Below are 18,123 nucleotides of genomic sequence, written 5' to 3' on the forward strand. Positions count from 1 at the left end.
GCAGCCTTCAACTGCTTATTGTGATTTCACTAATGGCGCAGCAGCCTCCACTCCAAGGGCATTCAAAGCATAACTGAGCCAAGCCACAGACTATCGGGTTACTCAGCACAGCCCTGAGCAGGAGAGCCCCACCATCTCCACACCACAGACTGTCTATGAGAGACAGATCCTGAGAGAGAGAGAGCAAGAGAGAGAGAAAGAGAGAGAGAAAGAGGTGACAGCTATTAAGGAGCTTTAAGTGATCTCTCTGTGGGACCACCAACAGTCCTGGGGTGACGGTTGTGGTATCGCATGATGGTAATTGCTAGAGCAGGCAGCAGGTTGGGTTTCCTCTGTCAAACCGTCCACTTAATATCATATAAGACTAATAGTTCAGAATAACAATGCTGAATGTATATTACACATGCACGCAATGGCATAAGCACTCACGCACTTGAACAGCCCTCCCTCGCTTGCATCAGCCCTGGTAAGAATGAGTTCATGATATAGAAGACAGTAGAAAAAAATAATAATTATTTTCAATATACTCCATAATTTGAACCATATCAAAAGTTTAAGCCCAAATGCTTTCCAGGTCATGATTTCCAGATTTGAGAAAATGTAATATTTTCACCCCACCAAAATGACAATCCTCTCTCGCATGGCATTGTGTGGTACATCCAAAAATATACCAAAAGCCATGGGTGGCATAGTTAGTTGTGTAGGCATGATGAGGTCAGTGATGCCAGGTTTGAAAAATAATCTATTTGAGTAAACGTAATCCACATGTCAGTAAGCTTGATTCAGTGAACTTCCAACACTTTAAGTTTGACCCTGACTTAACGTAACATGACATGACCCATAACCACTTAAACCCTATATACTTGATTGTGGTCCCCCCTCCTTTTTTCCCTCTACACCAAATCTCTTCACTGAATATAACCGTCCATATTATCACATGCACAGAATAAGGCCACTAGGGTTCAAGTGGTTAAGGAAGTAAAACACAAAAAAAACAACAGGCTTGCCCTAAAACATCCATTTAACCCATTTAGACCTGGAAAGCCTATAGTATACGTTGTTATACCTTTCAATCCGGGAAAGCATCTGTGTCATTATATCGTCGCTGTCCAGCTGAAACCTTGCATCTCCAGGTTTCACATTTGTATTTTTTATTTTCATAAATGAAAGCCTTTTTTCATCATACAAGTGTCGCACAAAAGTAGTGAAAATAGCAGATCTAAAAGCACACAACGCCAAGCACCGCGAGACGTTGTGTGCTTGTAGATCTTTTCACTACTTCAAATCGTTTTTAAAATAATAAGAACATTTTTGGACAGGTTTCCACCCGTTTTTTTCAGAAAACTTAGGTTAGGATTTAGAAGGTGTTTGTAGAATCGGCCTCACATCTTAAATGGTTCCAAATGTTCTGATCACAGAGCTCTGGTGGCACAGGGGTAAAGTACCTGCTCACCACCACGGAGTGGGTTTGAATCCACTGGCATGCATCCAGCTTAGCAGAGTGTCTAGACGAACAAAATTGGCCCGTGTTTGGGTGAGGGAAGCCGGACTGCGAGGTAGATATTTGTCACTGCACACACTCCAATGGGCCTGGGTGGCACCTGTCAGTGGGGAATGTTGAGCGGGAGGAACTTCCTCCCAGTGGGGGCTCCTCACTGGCAAGTGAGCCAGTAGGGTACAACAGCAGTGTAAGAAGAGGGAGGAATGAATTGGCTTAACGTCTCTACATTGCGGAGAAAAAGGTGTCAAATAATTGGCTACTCTAAATAAAAATGTTAAAAAAAGGAAATAGAGCCCTAAGAGAAGCTCCCTTGTCTCTAGTGTATCATCTCTTCCATAGGAACTTATCATTGGTCTTCCAGAGCCCAGCGTTCTTTCCATCCTCCCCTGTTCTTGTCCTCCCAGCCGTGAGCTTGGTATTACTAACGCAGACCCTCTCCACCTCCGACGGGTCTGTCAGCTTGTTGATGCTCTCCTCATTTCCCTCGTTCAGGATGTCCCAGAAGTCTTTGCGGCTGCCCTTTGACCTCTGGGAGGGCAAACTGGCCATGAGTGCTGGTGGTGTTTGTGAGATGGGAGTGGACGGCGGGCGTGCAACTGCTGTAGTGTCAGAACTTGGTGCGAGTGCCGAGGTTGTGGTGGGCTTGCTTAAGTTTGCTGAGGCAGGGGGTGTTTTAGGAGGTCGTGCAGCTTTGGGTTTAGATCTAAACAAGTCGTCCAGAATGGAGGTGTCTCCTATCAGATCTGTGAGGAGGCATCCCAGGCGACCCTTGGATGTGGACGGAGCATCGTTGGGAGGAGATGGTGAGTGAAGGTTGTTTCTCTGAATCCTTGCAGCTTCACTGGTCCTAGCAGAGGGCCTCGGCTCTCGCTCCCTTCCCTGTGCTGTGGGTTTGGATGATGTGGCGAGCTGACCATGGCTGACATCCGGAGAAGAAGGGGTATCTGTGTCTCTGTGGTCCAGGAAAGCAGCAGCCTCTTTCCCGGGCCCCATACCACTGCTGCTGGCCATGTCTGAGCCAAGACCACCACCATCAATAGCAGCAGTAGTTGTGAAGGCTCCACAAGTGGAAACACTAGCCCTCTTTATCCTCTTGTGTTCTCTGGCCATCTCCTCCCGCTCCTCTAACTGAGGGTTTGGAACATCAATCTGGGGTTCTTCAATGTTTCTGTATGGGGTTCTGGGCTTTTTCTGGCGTCGTGGACCAGGCTTCTGTGCGGTTCTCGACTGAGAGTGAGATTCTATACCGGCTTTGTGGGAGTGTCTTTTGTTTGTGGCCATATGTTTGGATGTGGATGATGATGAGGAGGAGGGGTGTGCGGTGGTCGTCTCAGGCTGGGGCTGGGCTGAGTCAGGTTCTGGGAAGTGTTTTCTGACCATATTGGCCAGTTCAGGGTGGTCCAGTGAGGTGTAGTACTTTTGTAGCCAGGTCAGCCTCTGGGCCGAGCTGCTTCTCAGAACATCTTCTGCAAATTGACGGACTGAAGGTGACTGGAACTTTGCAGACATTTCCTCCAGTTGCTGCCTGCAAGATGCACATGCAAAATGTTTTTTTAGTATATTTGCACGTGCATAAAGAAATGCACACACATTTCACACACTCACAATGCCGGATCCAAGAACGTTCGAGGCAGAACTCGCCAAACACACCTTCTAACATCCATTTAAGCCGACTGAGCTGTGAAACCCGTAGTTAACATAGGATTACATCTGCCATATGCGAACATAAGCTACTTAAGAGAACCACAGGAAAAAAGTGCTGTGTTACTTGAAACGGCAACAGTACAGTAGCTGCAGGCCTATACCATTAATCATATATTCTGTGGTTCCATCAGGCTCAGCCTCAGATGAATAGTTCCCTACATATACAGGCTAATATCCAGACAGACATACAGTATGAGGTCTCTTTCCCCCCCAGCTCCCAGTCAGTCATTAAAAACGTTTGGTCTAACCAGACTCTGGGACAGAAATACTTCAAAGCCACTAGTGGCGCAGCGGCATTACGAGGTGTTGCTACCATTTGTGGCTTTCATTGGAAAAACAATAAATAAAAGCAAACGGCAGTAAAAACCGCTGCGCATGCAGATTTAAATCATTTAACGACAGAGTTAATTGAGGGGGGGAAGGGATATCAATATAACCAGTGTATGTTTTCACTCCCTACCGAGACCCTGAGCAAAGACAAGTCTTCCCCAGGGGAGTGAGATTGGTGCCACAGGGATGTGTGTGTGTGTGTGTGTTGAGGGATATGCGAGAGTGACGCAACAAGACGGAGGCAAGTGTGTGTACATTATGTGTGCATGTAAGGATGTGTCTACGCGCGTGTGGGTTTGGAAGGCCTCAGGCAATCCGTGTGTGTGTGTGTGGGGGGGGGGGGGGGTCTCAGGAGGGCTGTGGTTCGGGGAGGGGAAAAGTCCTGAATACAACTGGGTAATCTTTGGCGTGATGCTGGGAAATAGGTGGGAGGGAGAGCTCAGAGGTGGTCTCCCTCTCTCTCTCGGTCTCTCTCTCTCTCTCCAAACACACACTTGCACACATACAGTACGTACCGACACGCACAGACAGCCCCTCTAGCCCAGGCGGGGGCGCTCAACACTGTGACTGCGGTGAGATTTGGCCTACTTCCCCCTCGCTGCCAGGAATTCCTTCTCCTCTTCCCAGCCCTCCTGTCCTCATCTCGCCAACTGCATTCTCCGCCCGCACTTCACACTATTCACATTCCCTGCTCTTGTCCTCTGGTCTATGCTCGCCTATCCGCAGGCTTGTCTCCCCGCGCACCTCCATTATATCCCCCATTAGTTCTCTCATTGTCCTCATGTAATTTCTCCTGCATGCATACATTCAATCATTTTGCTCTCCTCTCCGTACCTGCATATAGTTCGGGGAGTCTGTCCAATGATGAAGGTTGTGTGTCCGGTGCGGTGGATGGTCTTTGAGGTGAATGTGGGTGGGTGGTCCGTGCGAGGCCTCTCTTTAGCTGCCAGCTGCTCTCGGACAGCAGCAGGGATGGGCGGGCAGTCTGGAGGAGTCTCATCATCAGACTCTGGACTCTGGAAGCCAGGTCAGATGTAACCATAGTCAGGGCTTGGGTCAATTCACTTACTGGTCAAGCAAGTTAAAATTTAAATGGGAACTACGTTTCAGGGCTACACATTCATGCCCAATCATTGTTTTTATTGTTAATTAAAAAAATGTTGAGGAATTGAATTTTCAAATTAATTAAAAAATGTGATTATATATATGGCCTATTCCTCAATTGCAGACTTTTTGCGTCTCCAAGATAAACCAATATTTTAATTCGTAATAAATAAGTTTAACAGAAAATTATTCCTATTTTGTATTTGTTTTCTTTCTAATCAAAATACCCACAATTCTGGAACAACCCATATATTCAGATTCTTTAGCACTCATGGGGTTAATCAAAATATCACAGAATTCTTGTCATGTGAGAACTCACAAGTGATAGAACCAACAACATATTTCAGATTTGGGGCAATATAATTACAAAAACTTGTAAACTGTACAAGACCACTACCAATGGGAAATCGACCTCCTGGGTGCCTAGAAGAAGATTGGCTGGGAGCTGAGAGTACATGTTGCGTCCAAACACGTCTCGCTGTGCAGCCCTGCTGATTCGCTCCTCCGCCTTGCTTCCGCCCACTACGCGCTGGTTAGAGTGAGTATATACCACCCCCTGTACCCCACCTATAAAAGAATACAAATTTACAATTTAAGACCAGACAGACAGACAGACAGACAGACAGACAGACAGACAGACAGACAGACAGACAGAATCTGACCTAGCACATTGTCAATGGTCGCCTCCATTCCTTTGGATTGTGGGGCTGTCGGAGACTTCAGTCCTGTGAATGAGACAGCTCTCTTGGGAGGACCCGCCCTGTCTGTCCTTTCTGCTACTTTATGAGTTGTAACATGGCCTCTCATAGGTCTCTTAATCTGAGTATGTTCTTCATCTGAGGAAGTGAATGACTCTATGTGGTCAGTGTGTTTGGACCGGGGCTGGGCCCCTCGTCCTTTGTCTCCCCATCTTGCCCTCTTGGGTCGAGTCACCAAACCCAATTCCAAGTCGTCTGACTCGTCGGAGTGACACTCAACGTGATGTGCTCTGCGTAACATTTTGGCCGTGGTAGCTTTTGCTTCGTCTGAACCCGAATCTCCATCATTTCCTTCCTCCACTATCCTGTTCTTTGTCTTCATCACATCATTCAGGCCAGATTTCTCTCTCCCGCCGTTGTCCCGCTCGTCCAATGGTGAGGGTCCTCCTCTACCTCCATTCCTCCCATCCCCTGTCTCTGATTTCCTGGAAACGCCCGAGCGATTCATCCTGGCGTGCTCTTGGGGACCCCCAGGCGAGGGGCTGTCTTTCTTCCCTGAGCTCCCTGTAACTTTCCCGTCATCCTCCAAGTCGCTCCTTCCCTCAGACTCCCCCTCGCTGTGACTACTGTCCCCCAGCCCTGACCCGGGCTTCACCACAGCCCTCTGAAGCAGTCTGGAGAACCCATGCTGGAGGAGACTCAGCCGGCCGGGATCTGACGAGGCGTTCGTGGCCCCCGTCTCATCCACACCACTGTGGTGCGGGGCCTTCCTCCTAGCCCCCCACCCCTCCTCATCCTCACTCCCACTGCTGAAGTCCAGCACCGCTCTGGCAGTCCCTGATGCATCCCTGTTCTTCTTGGCTGCTTCATCATTCGGTTTGGGGCCATTTTCCTGTGACAGAATAGTAGTAACACCAAGTCACTGTCAATGAAAAGTACTTGCCTCAAACACGGCAATGAAATGAAAAATGAAAGCAGTCTCATCCATTCAGACCTATCCATCTGACAGTCCTCTGTAGGAAAACTGCCAGATGCCTGAAGCCATAAATCATAATAAACATAAACATGACACATGCCCTGCAGAGATGATGTAATGTGAGAAAAAAACAATACGCTGCACTGTAACAGACATACTATTTATGTGAATGGACCTTTATGAGAACGACCACCAACGGTGATGCTAAATTCACAAAATTTGCCAACCAGATGAGTCTTCCCATAATAGAGAGTGAGTGTGTGTGTGTGTGTGTGTGTGTGTGTGTGTGTGTGTGTGTGTGTGTGTGTGTGTGTGTGTGTGTGTGTGTGTGTGCATGCAAGAGAGAGACAGTATCTCCATGTGTGTGCGCGTTTATGCATGCCGTTGGGAAGGAACCTTGTATCTCCATATTTAATCTCTTGTGAGCAAAATAATAACTACATTGGAACACTTTATTCCGATTTTCGGAAATGTTGCGATTGTGGACATACAAGTTTTCCCGCCCGACAGCGACTATGTGTTATGAAGCCCTGGTGTGTGTGTTGTGATGGTCCTACATCTCTGAATGGCCTCAGTGGTTAGAAAGTCCCATAAAGAGGACCGTGTGCTGTGCTGTGCAGAGCAGAGAGCCTTGGCTGGGAACTGTCACGGGATGATAAGGGGCATTGCTGTGTAAATAAACAGCTGAACAGCACAAGATAGGCTTCAGTGTGGTCTGCTCCCTCCATTAGGACACTAGGTAATTATGGCCAGCTGTTGTTAGACACAGCATCAGAGAGAGAGAGAGAGAGAGAGAGAGAGAGAGAGAGAGAGAGAGAGAGAGAGAGAGAGAGAGAGAGAGAGAGAGAGAGAGAGAGAGAGAGAGAGAGAGAGAAGAGAGAGAGAGAGAGAGAGAGAGAGAGAGAGAGAGAGAGAGAGAGAGAGAGAGAGAGAGAGAGAGAGAGAGAGAGAGAGAGAGAGAGAGAGAGAGAGAGAGGGGGGGGTATAGAGAGAAAAGGAGAGAAGAAATGTAGAGGGGATGGAGGACAAAGCGGAAAAAGGTTACATGGGAGGTGGGTTGGTTGACTGACAGACAGGAAGGCCCATGTGTGAGGTTCAGAACCATTTTTCACGTGGGAAATGGAGGGATGTGTGGGCCGCCTGGGAAATGAGAGGGAATGAGGGATGGGAAAGACGAGTGCCCTGCGTTCTGGGTCTCTGAGCACATCGAGAGTTACTCACGCCAACAACAGCCCTCTTCCTCTCCTCCTCCTCCCCCTCTTCGTCGTCCATCTGCGTGCAGGAGGTCATCATTACGCCAGCTTCCACTCGCCCCTCTCGCTGCGAAGAGGAAAAACCCATGTTAGGCCTGCAACCTCACATTAGCACAATCGCGGGCATTTTTGTCTTCCTTCCTTTGTGAGCCATAACCATTTAAGCCCTATACACTTTGTTGCATGATAAATAGCAAAAATAGACTAGCTTGCAATGCATAGCATTGATATTTTCGCTATTTCTGAAAGGGAGGGAAACGTAATTTAAAATTTCGAAAGTATTCCCGAAATAGGGATGTCAGGATGGATGCGGTTAAGACTTTAAAATCTGATTTATAGTTATACTCCATCATACAACGGTGTTGCTTGACTTGAATCTACAAGCTCACAACGTGTCCTGACAAGAGTATAAATTAAGCTTTAGCCAGATTTACGAACGTACATGAAAGGTGCAGTGCACAATTTGTGCTCGCAATCTGCATGAAATTATCCTCTGATATAATGTACTATGGCAGCAGGATGGAATTGGAAACATTGTGATACATTCAAGGATGTCTTTGATTTCTTCCGGTAATCATTGCATGACTGTTTATCTGTAGACCAGTGGTTCTCAAACTTTTACATTTCAAGGATCCCCCTTAACTCTGACAGTATACAAATGGAACCAAATGGACCTGTCAGGGTCCATTTGGTTTAATTTGTATACGGTCACAGTGACAGATTTAGAAAAAAAACCCTGAGAGACCCTGGACCCCACTTTGAGAACCACTGGTGTAGAACGTGTTTTGATTATTTTTTTAAATGGCTGTACAATTACAGCCATTTCCAATACAATCTTACTGTAATATAGACTGCCTGTGATAATGTGGATCTGCTCTTTAAAAAGGTGGAGAACTTTCCACGCAAAACCGACCTTCTCAAATTGGAATGCATATTCAACCAAACATAATATCTCCTCCCGTTATTAGTGTGATCCTCCCTTAAATAGGATGACAGAGAGAAGCGCACTGTAATGCAAGGTATGCCTAGAGATGACAAGTAAACGATGCATATGCCGGTAACTAAAATGCAGAATCTATAGGTGAAGAATGCGTCTGAAACGAGGCACAATAAATCTGTGTGTGTGTGTGTGTGTGTGTGTGTGTGTGTGTGTGTGTGTGTGTGTGTGTGTGTGTGTGTGTGTGTGTGTGTGTGTGTGTGTGTGTGTGTGTGTGTGTGTGTGTATATGTGTGTGTGTGTGTGTGTGTGTGTGTGTGTGTGTATTTGCACAGAAATGTCAAAAGCTTCAACTTAGAAAAAAGAAAATCTGGATCTGGTTGGAAATCTGACCTCTAGTATGGTGCGTGTGAGGCAGGTTCCCTTGGTCTGCAGTCTGAAGAGGTTCTTCATCCCAAACAGCTCCCCCTTTTGGTCATCGGTCCCTTGTACCGCCTCAAAGTATCGCCGGGCGCTCACCCTGCCCACCACTGAAGACTCTAATTGCTAAATGATGACAAAGAAGGGACAGTAATTAGCTATAAAGTCATTGCCATAGGCTAATTGATACATGCCTCAAGGCCAGACAAGGAACTCTCACTTCAATAAGCCTTAAATACACTGAGGCCTTAGCATGGTGCTGCAGTTCAACTTTTACATAATGAAAACTACATCTTATCAATCACCTACTGAAACTACTGAAGATGATATGTAAGTGGATACATTTATTTTTGTCATAATCCCTTGTTTTTGTACATGCAATTATCTGGGGTGCAACAGTTAATCAAACGGAAGAGATTATAAAAAAATATTGATCATTGATCATTTCATAAAATAATCGATTAGTAATCTATTTGGGCATGTCATACAGGGAGACACAGATATCAATAACTTTCAAAGATAGTGAAAACAGCTCATTTTTCCCCCCCTTTGTTTTTGCCTCTGGGGGCACCACCTCCTTTTTTGTGTAGAGAAAGGAACTCGGCTTGGCTCCTCCCCCTTCTTAGTCCACTTCCTCCCGGGTGCTTATGTGTTTATTCCTACTAACAACACCACCACATGTTTAGGGCAGTGGTGCTGTCTTCAGAGATTGGTGAGCTTGTAGATCGACTATTTTCACTATTATTCTGCACTGTTTTTCAAACACTGTTTTTCGACAAAGTATAAAATAGGTCTGTCTACAGTATGTGGATGGAGTCTGACATCATTCTGAATCTGGTGCAGACTACACACATGTCAGTGCGCTTCCGACTTGCTTGTCAATCGGCTCGACAACAATGTTGGTGACGGTGTGACTTAGCTTTTTTGTTGTTGTAAATGCATGGATTACACAGATTATGAAGAAGATCCACATTATCTTAATTTCCTGGTTGTTGAGGTGCATTCACATCGGGTGAGATATGAAAGGTATGTTATTTTGAGTAATGTGATTCGATATTAATATTATGGAAGGTATATGACCTCAAGTCCAATCAGTTTCCATTCGCACGCATGCACACGCACACACGAAAAGTACTAAAATCGTGGCACGGCCTCTTGGCACAGCCTCTTGGCACAGCCTCTTTAAAATCGTAGTGTTTTGGGCGCCCACTTGCAATATCCTCACGGCCCACAGGATAGGCGTTGCTGCCCTATATACTTGGTTGACAGGAGTCCCCCATGGCTCTATACTTGGCTGCCTCCACCAAATCTCTTTCCTGAAAATAGCTGATCCACAAGCTCAAAATGCGAGCATGTAGAGACGCTATTTTTGCCAAATGTTCACCTATTATGACATGGTTAGAATAGACTAATGTAATGTGTTAAGTGGTTAAGTACCGCTCACAGTAACTGAGAGTTCATCAACTTGTCAAAGTTGATGAACTCTCAGTTACTGTGAATGCAGGGTTAACAGTCCAGTACCTGTTTGTAAACTTGTCTGAGGTACATAACCTCCTCCACGGTCCCCAGTGAGATCAGCCGAAGCACACTCACATCCCTGCACTGGCCAATACGATATGCCCTGACGAGACAAAATGTCATCATGCGTACAAAGGTTAAATGCATTTTCATGTGATCAAATCAGCATTACTGGCCAGGCTAAGATACTGTCTATGGCACTGGTTCTCAGTGTGTGGTCCTTGAGGGAGTTCAGAGGGTCCCCAATTAAACTATTGATGATAGTTAAGAACCAAATGGACGCTTACAGGTCTGTAACTCCGAGAATGTGGCGATGGAACCAAATGGACTCTTACAAGTCCCTTTGTACAATATCAGAGTTAAATTAAAAAGATTTTACAGGGTAGATTAGGGTCCCCAAAAAAAAAAAAAAAAGAAAAGTATCAAATGGGCGTAAGTGGCAAGTGGCCTGATGTATATCAAACAGGGCTCCTTGAAATTATAAAGGTTGACAATCACTTGTCTATGGTACTTCATGTGGTAAGAACAAGATACAAAGCAAGAAATGTAGAAGATCTGCCTTGACTACCTGTCAATAGCCTGCAGGTCATTAGCGGGATTCCAGGTGGGGTCAAACAGCACCACCACATTGGCACCGACAAAATTAAGACCAAGACCACCCGCCCTGAGAATAGAAATGAAACATAGGCACTATTAAGCCTGATCTATACTTTGTCGCTCACCGGTGTCGCGCAAAGAAAATAGACTACGATCTACAAGCTCACAATGTGTCACACACCGCGTTATGAGAATGTAGATCGGCTATTTTCAGCATGCTACCAAGTATAAATCAGGCTTTAGTTAAAATGAGTTTAGCAGAACATATTCAGCTAAATGTTGCTGGTGACGGTTGACAGGTAGACTAACATGGTAGAAACCAGACAGAGGCTGGTCAGAGGGCTGCTGTTGAACTCTTTGACGATCTTGATTCTTTCCCTGGCGTTGGTGGTACCATCCATTCGGCTGTAGTCTAGCCCTTCGGCCATACAGTAGCTCTCCAGCACGTCCAATAGCTGGAAATTCCAACACACACCCATCAGCTTTATATATATACACACTGTAGTAATTCTAACTGTATGTTCTGAATATGTATTTAAGAGATAAATTGCCAGCTCATAAACATTACATTTATATACATATTAATAGTTGTCCCATTTAGGCTTGCACAACCAAGTGCTGGCACTGCGATCCATAAAGAGTCAAGTTAGAGGCCTTTAAATATGACCTCATAGCAGCCAGAAGCCAGGAAATGTTATCATACTGTCTCAGGTGACAACAACCGTTAAACTTTGCACTGCAGCTAATCGTCTAAAAAGCCCATAATTGCTCTCACGCATAAAACCCCAAAGCTTAGCTATTAATCTAGCATGTCAACAGAAAACCATGTCTCCTTCTACCATTTGGTCTGTAAACAAGTCATCCACTTCAACAAAAGCAACAGCTAGAATGTGCTCTCTCTCTCTTTCTCTCACACTCACTCACATGCATGAATGAATATACACCACTTACCTTAGTGGAAAGAGAGAAGAGAAGCACTTTATCTCTCCTCTGCATGTAATATTTCAGCAACTTTTGCAGAACCTGAATAGGAAGCATGGGGATGTTAACCAAAATGTAACTCCTCCTGCACCAGGTGGGTGACTGTGTAACATACACACACCTTCATTTTCCCACTGTACATGGGGTCTGACATGGCCTCGAACGCTTCGTCTTTGCGTCTCTGTAGAAAGTCTGGAAACTTCTGGAAAACCTTCTCACAAACTTTTGTGACTAACTTTTTCTGGAAAAGAAAAGAAAACCACACAATGAGTAGCATCAGTGAATCCCAAACCACAGTGGGAAGTCTGCTCGGTAACCCATGTGAAGATTTAGTGTCGCCTAACACTTGAGAGAGTGGTCATGATCTACGATACAATATCAGTTGTAGGACATGTCGCTACCTGTTGCTCGCTGGTGCCTGCAGTGGACTGGAGCAGTGCTGCATGGTTGGCTACCTTCCTCAGCATGGCCAAGTAACCAAAGTAGAGCTGCTTCATTCCCATACCCTCTGAGTTTGTCTGCAATAAGAGGAAGAAAGCCAAAGCCATAGTTTTTCTCAGGCCTAGTCTACAGATACATGAGTATGTTTGAAAATAAATAAATAAATCCTGACTACACAAGTACTGTTACAAAAACTAATCTCAGTCCAATGATATAGTGTGCAATGCACATGGAAGAAAAAAAAGAGATTAGAAAACAAGGTGTGAAATCTCTTCTTTTATTTATATGAACCGATTATTTGACAAAGGTTGCAATAATTCAAAGTTTATTCATACGCTTGTCCTTCCGGCTTTCTTTTACCTCAAACCTTCCATCAAACTTTGGGCTCCAGTCTGCCTCCCAGTGCCTAGAACATGACATATCTGGCCTCTTTGCTATCATTTCAACTTTCTTACATATGCTCCAGCATTGCAAAAAAATAGAAATTGTATATACCATCACCTAAAATGTTTATTTAAACGGAAACCCAGGAGTAAACTAACCTCATAGCAGCAGCTCTGTCGAGTAAGTCCACTCTCACAGTCGCACTCTTCTGCGGAGCGCAGCAGTAGTGTGACATCTTCACTTTCCAGGACTGTCTTATACACCGTCTCTTGGAAGTCTGTCAGAGAACAATACACCACCTAAAAAAAAACACACAACACAGTAGCTACTAGACCATTGGTTCTCAAAGTGGGGTCCGGGGAACCCAAGGGGTCCTTGGGGGGTACCAGGGGGTCCCCAGCAAAACGAGTTAATATGGCATCACAATCATTTTAACCACTTTAACCATATTTTATACTTTGGCTATTAAAAAACAGCATATGTACAAGCTCATAGCGCGGCACCGAGTGCTGCGCTATGAGTTTATCGATCTGCTATTTTTGAAAAATCCTGGCACAAAACATTTTTTTGAGACAGGGGGTCCGCAGCCAACAATAACATTTTGTGGGTCCTTGACATGAAAAGGTTTGAGAACCACTGTACTAGACAATGGGTTTTAGGTTAAACACTGTGATGAGCTTGCGTCAGTTCGTCTTAGCGTACCCTGTCGTCCTTCTTCGGCAGCTGATCTTTGATGAGAGCTTTGGTCCTTCTGAGGAACCAATGAGAAATCTTCTTTGCCAGGGCCCGGACGGCCTTCCGCGCTGTTGCTAGGGTACGCTTGGTTGCACTGTGTCTCTGTCCCTGCTCAATTGGAAATGAAACCTTGTTCTTGAAATGACCCAAGCTGCCGAGACAACTTGGTATTGCCCTATGAGAATATAAGAGACATGTTTAACATTCAGATTAGTAGAAAACTGACAAACAAAAACTTGACGATAACGCCACAGACTACATCATCAGTAATGACTTGACATCTTTAAAATGTGCTAAATAAATGTCCTTTCATATTGTGCTGTTGAATAAAAAAAGTGATGTACATGACACGACACGTACCAATCCATGACACACCAGAGTTCCTCAAGGCTATTCTGTAAGATGGTGCCGGTGAGACCGATTCTGATCTAAAATGGTAAAATAGTAAAAACACAATGCATATCTAAAAACAGATTGAAATTAGTGCCAAAATAGCATTTGTATTAGCGGCAATAAGTGCACTGCTAGCACACTATTCAGAGTAAGACACAAAGATGAGAAACAATAGGGGAGAGCGAAGCGACAAAATATGTAATGTATCCTCGTTACAAAATGTGGAATATATCTTATATGTAGCTCTGTAAGATAAAATAACCCCAAGAGATATAATACTGTTTTACCTTCCTTTCACTCACAATGGTAAACAAATGAACAAATCAGACTGGCAACAATATACTAAAAGCAAATTAATCCCAACTGTGGCACCATACTGTAGAGCTCTGACCTCACATCTCAGCTCCTTCATGGCCTGGGTGATCTGGGATTTGGGGTTCTTTATCTTGTGGGCCTCATCCACAATCACAGCAGACCAGTCTATGCTGCAGGGAGCATAAATGCAACTTTCTGTTACAAACTGGAAGTATGTAAAATATAGAGCTTCATACAAGGTAAAAGTAACTGGACATGCAAAAATTAGTTTAAAAAATGCAATCATGACTATGGCAAAGATAGAGGCAAGCCTAACGTGTGTGTGTGTGTGTGTGTGTGTGTGTGTGTGTGTGTGTGTGTGTGTGTGTGTGTGTGTGTGTGTGTGTGTGTGTGTGTGTGTGTGTGTGTGTGTGTGTGTGTGTGTGTGTGTGTGTGTGTGTGTGTGTGTGTGTGTGTGTGTGTGTGTGTGTGTGTGTGTGTGTGTGTGTGTGTGTGTCTGCCTACCTATTGAACTGGTCCAGAGAGAGGCGGAGGGTCTCATAGGTGGTGAGGGCGATCTCAGAGCGTCCATTCTTGATACGAGTCAGCTCCTCCTCTTTTCTCAGCCCGTGGACAACCACACACTGGAAGTGACCCCACGTTTCAAGCTCATCCTTCCAGTTATAAAGCACGGACAGTGGGGCTACGATCAGGAATACCTGGACATAATTACACAGATATGTGCACAAGGTTTGCAGGACGTAGCCTAAATATATTCTATTACATCCCTCTAATTAAGTTGTCATAATGGATAAAATATCAAATGCAACTAAAATAAAAAGGGGGCACAGCAGCACTTGCATTGTATGTCTGTCTCATACAATGATAAGAATAGGGAATATACTGTATACTATTATATACTGTGTAACAGAAAAGCATGTTTTTCCCCCCAAAAAATCACCCTGTGATTCTGTTATCACCTTCAGACTGCTACATATAATACCTACTTTTTTAGGTTTACTCTGCTGGGATGGCACCTGAGTCAATAGAAACTGAGGCCTGTTGTTTTCAATGTCCTTCCATGTCCCTGTTTTGTGCAACAGAGCAGCAAGGAAACCAATGACCTAAGAAGAAAAAGACAGACCGACAAACAGCAGATATTAATTGATTAATAGAAAAATGACAAATTGCATAAATACATAGTTTTGCAAGCAAGGCTTGTTTGTACCTGTACAGTCTTCCCCAGGCCCATGTCATCCCCCAGGATACACCCTCTGGATCGGATGTAGTTGTTATAAATGAATCTGATGCCGTCTCTCTGGTAGTCCCTCAGGTATCTGTTGATGGTGTATGGGACCTCCTCACCTTGAGACATGACCAAGGGCTCAGAGGTCCCATGGTGTCTGAAACTGCCGGGGAAAAAAGGTTTCTCCTCTGTCAAGTTATTATTAGAACCTATTTGCTGGAGTTTTGAGACAGGCACGCCTTCCTCCTCCCTCTTCCCTTTCTCTGCATCCTCAGCGAATACCACAGATGCAGTGGTATCGTTGCCATCAGAGGTAGAGAAAAGTCTCTGGATTGTGGCTTCTCGCAGGTTTCCATCTCTAGAGCTGGGAGCCAGGCATCTGTCACCTTCGTGCCATGTTACTGTTAAAAGACATGACGTAAAACTTGTAATTTAGCATTCAGTCACATGCCTATAACATGTACTCAAGTACTGTACTTAAGTATAATTTTGACGTGCTTTTACTTTGCTGGAGTATTTCCAATTTTTCTATACTTTTACTCCACTACATCTCAGAGACAAATACTGTACTTTTACGCCACTACAATCATTTGAAAACTTTAGTTACTAGATTTTTTATATTATTACAAAACATACATTAACCACTTTAGCCCTACATACATTTAGGTCATTTGAAAATAGCCGATCTACAAGCTCACAACGCTGCTATTTTGAAAAGATTTTTATACATTTGAAAACTTGTGAAATGGGACATTCTGCATAATGAGTACTTTCTACTTTTGATACTTTAAGTACATTTTGACACCAATACTTTTGTACTTTTACTCAAGTGAATTTTGAATTCCGGACTTTTACTTGTAACAGTATTTCTACATTGCAGTATTGCTACTTTTACTTAAGTAAAACAAATGTGAGTACTTTTTCCACCACTGTATTGACAATAATAAAATACAGATTGAGAGGAAGTAGCTAAAGAGTAATTTGAAATGTCAAATAAATGTCACACCATTGACATCAGATGATGAAGCCATCAGGAAAGCATTGCATCTCTTCAAGCTGTGGATGTAAAGTTAGTTTAGTTTTAGTTTATTAGCACAATATAAAATGATAATGTAATATAAAACAGAAACAATACATATCAAATAAAACAACTTATTGTGCAAGAAAAGGAAGAAGGCAGCAGCAGAAGGCTGGAGTCCTTTCCTTAAAAAGGGTCATTAAAATAGCATAGATTAAAAGTTCAATTAGAACTAATACAAATTAATACAAGTTTACAAGAGGAGCAGCAGCAGTGCAATAAAGAAATAAAAAAACTGCATTAAAGAAGAAAAAGACAGAACAACGAATTGGTAAATATTACCAATTAAAGAATTAAATCATAGCATTAGCTTTAGTTAGCATGCTTAGCTAGCCTTAGATTTTTAATATAAACCTCTGTATGCAGACTTCCAGAGTCTGCATACAGAGGTTTATATTAAAAATATATTGATTGTTTCCGTTAATTACCTTGAATAAAAGACTACGGTTGATGTTTGTGTTCAAGGAGAAAGTTAATTGTGGATATTAAAGCCTCTTTGTTTATCTGAAACGCACTGACTCTCTGCCTGGCAACAACAGCACTGATAGCGTTGCCATATTTTTTGAGAGAAATGAGCAAGCAGGGTCTAGGAAAACAAGCCCAAAAGAAGCAACTATTGGTAATATGAGAACTATTTGAAAATAGCCAATCTACAAGCTCACAACGCGTCACGATCTGACGCGTTGTGAGCTTTTAGATCTGTTATTTTCAAAAACTCATGCAATAAAATGTGGACTATTTGGAATATTGTTTGAAACATTCTAGCAACACAAATGCTCCCCTGGGCACAAAACATTGCCATATAAATATTTTAGAACCACTGGTTTAAATAATAAAAAAAACATGTTTTGGAAGCAAGCCTAAATAAGCAAGTACACTTAACTAGTTTAGAAACAAAACAAGCCCAATATTTACAAACAACTTGTACAGAAAAACAAGCCCAAAGTCGCTTATAATGATCGGACATGGCAATACTGAGCACTGTGTGTGGCTAGTGGTCGATGTTTATATATTTTACAATAAGACTCGCACTTTCCAAACATATGACTTACTGTAAAATAAAATCTAATGAATTCAACTGGCTAATAATTGTAAGTATATTTTACTAAGAATAACGTAAAGTTATATCCTTAGAGTATCGTATATTTTTAAGCGTTCTCTCAGAGTTGTATAGAAAGTGCTGCATTGAGTTCACAAGGTTGAGATTTTTATTGTTACATTACATTTATTTGGTTTTGGTTCCTCAACACGGATTTGTAGCAACAATAATAAAACAATAACAAAACATTTTAATAAAGAATAGCAGCAAGGTTCAAGATTTAAATTAAGATCATTATTGTTACAATTTAGACATTTAGGTGGAGATGAACTCCCCCACTGATGTCAGGACAGCAGTCACTGCCCATCTATCGCCGCTGGCTGAAAACCCACCTCTTCAGGAAACACTACCCTTCCTCTTCGCCTTGTCTACTTGTTGTTAACTAGTTGTACGAACTCTTGTTTTATTGTTGTATTGTTTTATTGGATCTTGTTT

At 43.5% G+C, this 18,123-nt stretch overlaps 1 protein-coding gene across 1 annotated transcript; it reads right to left on the reverse strand.

Annotated features, from left to right (window-relative positions):
* Positions 1-912: 912 nt before the first annotated feature.
* Positions 913-17,130, reverse strand: ercc6l2 (excision repair cross-complementation group 6-like 2). Its single transcript, XM_084055048.1, has 21 exons — positions 17,018-17,130; positions 16,518-16,567; positions 15,494-15,912; positions 15,273-15,389; positions 14,791-14,984; positions 14,363-14,456; positions 13,939-14,006; positions 13,546-13,753; positions 13,002-13,142; positions 12,420-12,536; positions 12,140-12,259; positions 11,989-12,060; positions 11,347-11,492; positions 11,009-11,104; positions 10,444-10,543; positions 8,896-9,048; positions 7,535-7,633; positions 5,302-6,229; positions 5,037-5,206; positions 4,370-4,551; positions 913-3,026 (listed from the first exon to the last, which is right to left on the reverse strand). The coding sequence occupies exons 2-21, from the start codon at positions 16,540-16,542 to the stop codon at positions 1,826-1,828; spliced, it is 4,650 nt and encodes a 1,549-aa protein (XP_083911174.1). The 5' UTR covers positions 16,543-16,567; positions 17,018-17,130; the 3' UTR covers positions 913-1,825.
* Positions 17,131-18,123: the final 993 nt, after the last annotated feature.

This window comes from Gymnoscopelus microlampas, assembly GCF_963454915.1.
Source record: "Gymnoscopelus microlampas genome assembly, chromosome: 4".
In the NCBI taxonomy this organism is placed as follows: Eukaryota; Metazoa; Chordata; class Actinopteri; order Myctophiformes; family Myctophidae; genus Gymnoscopelus; species Gymnoscopelus microlampas.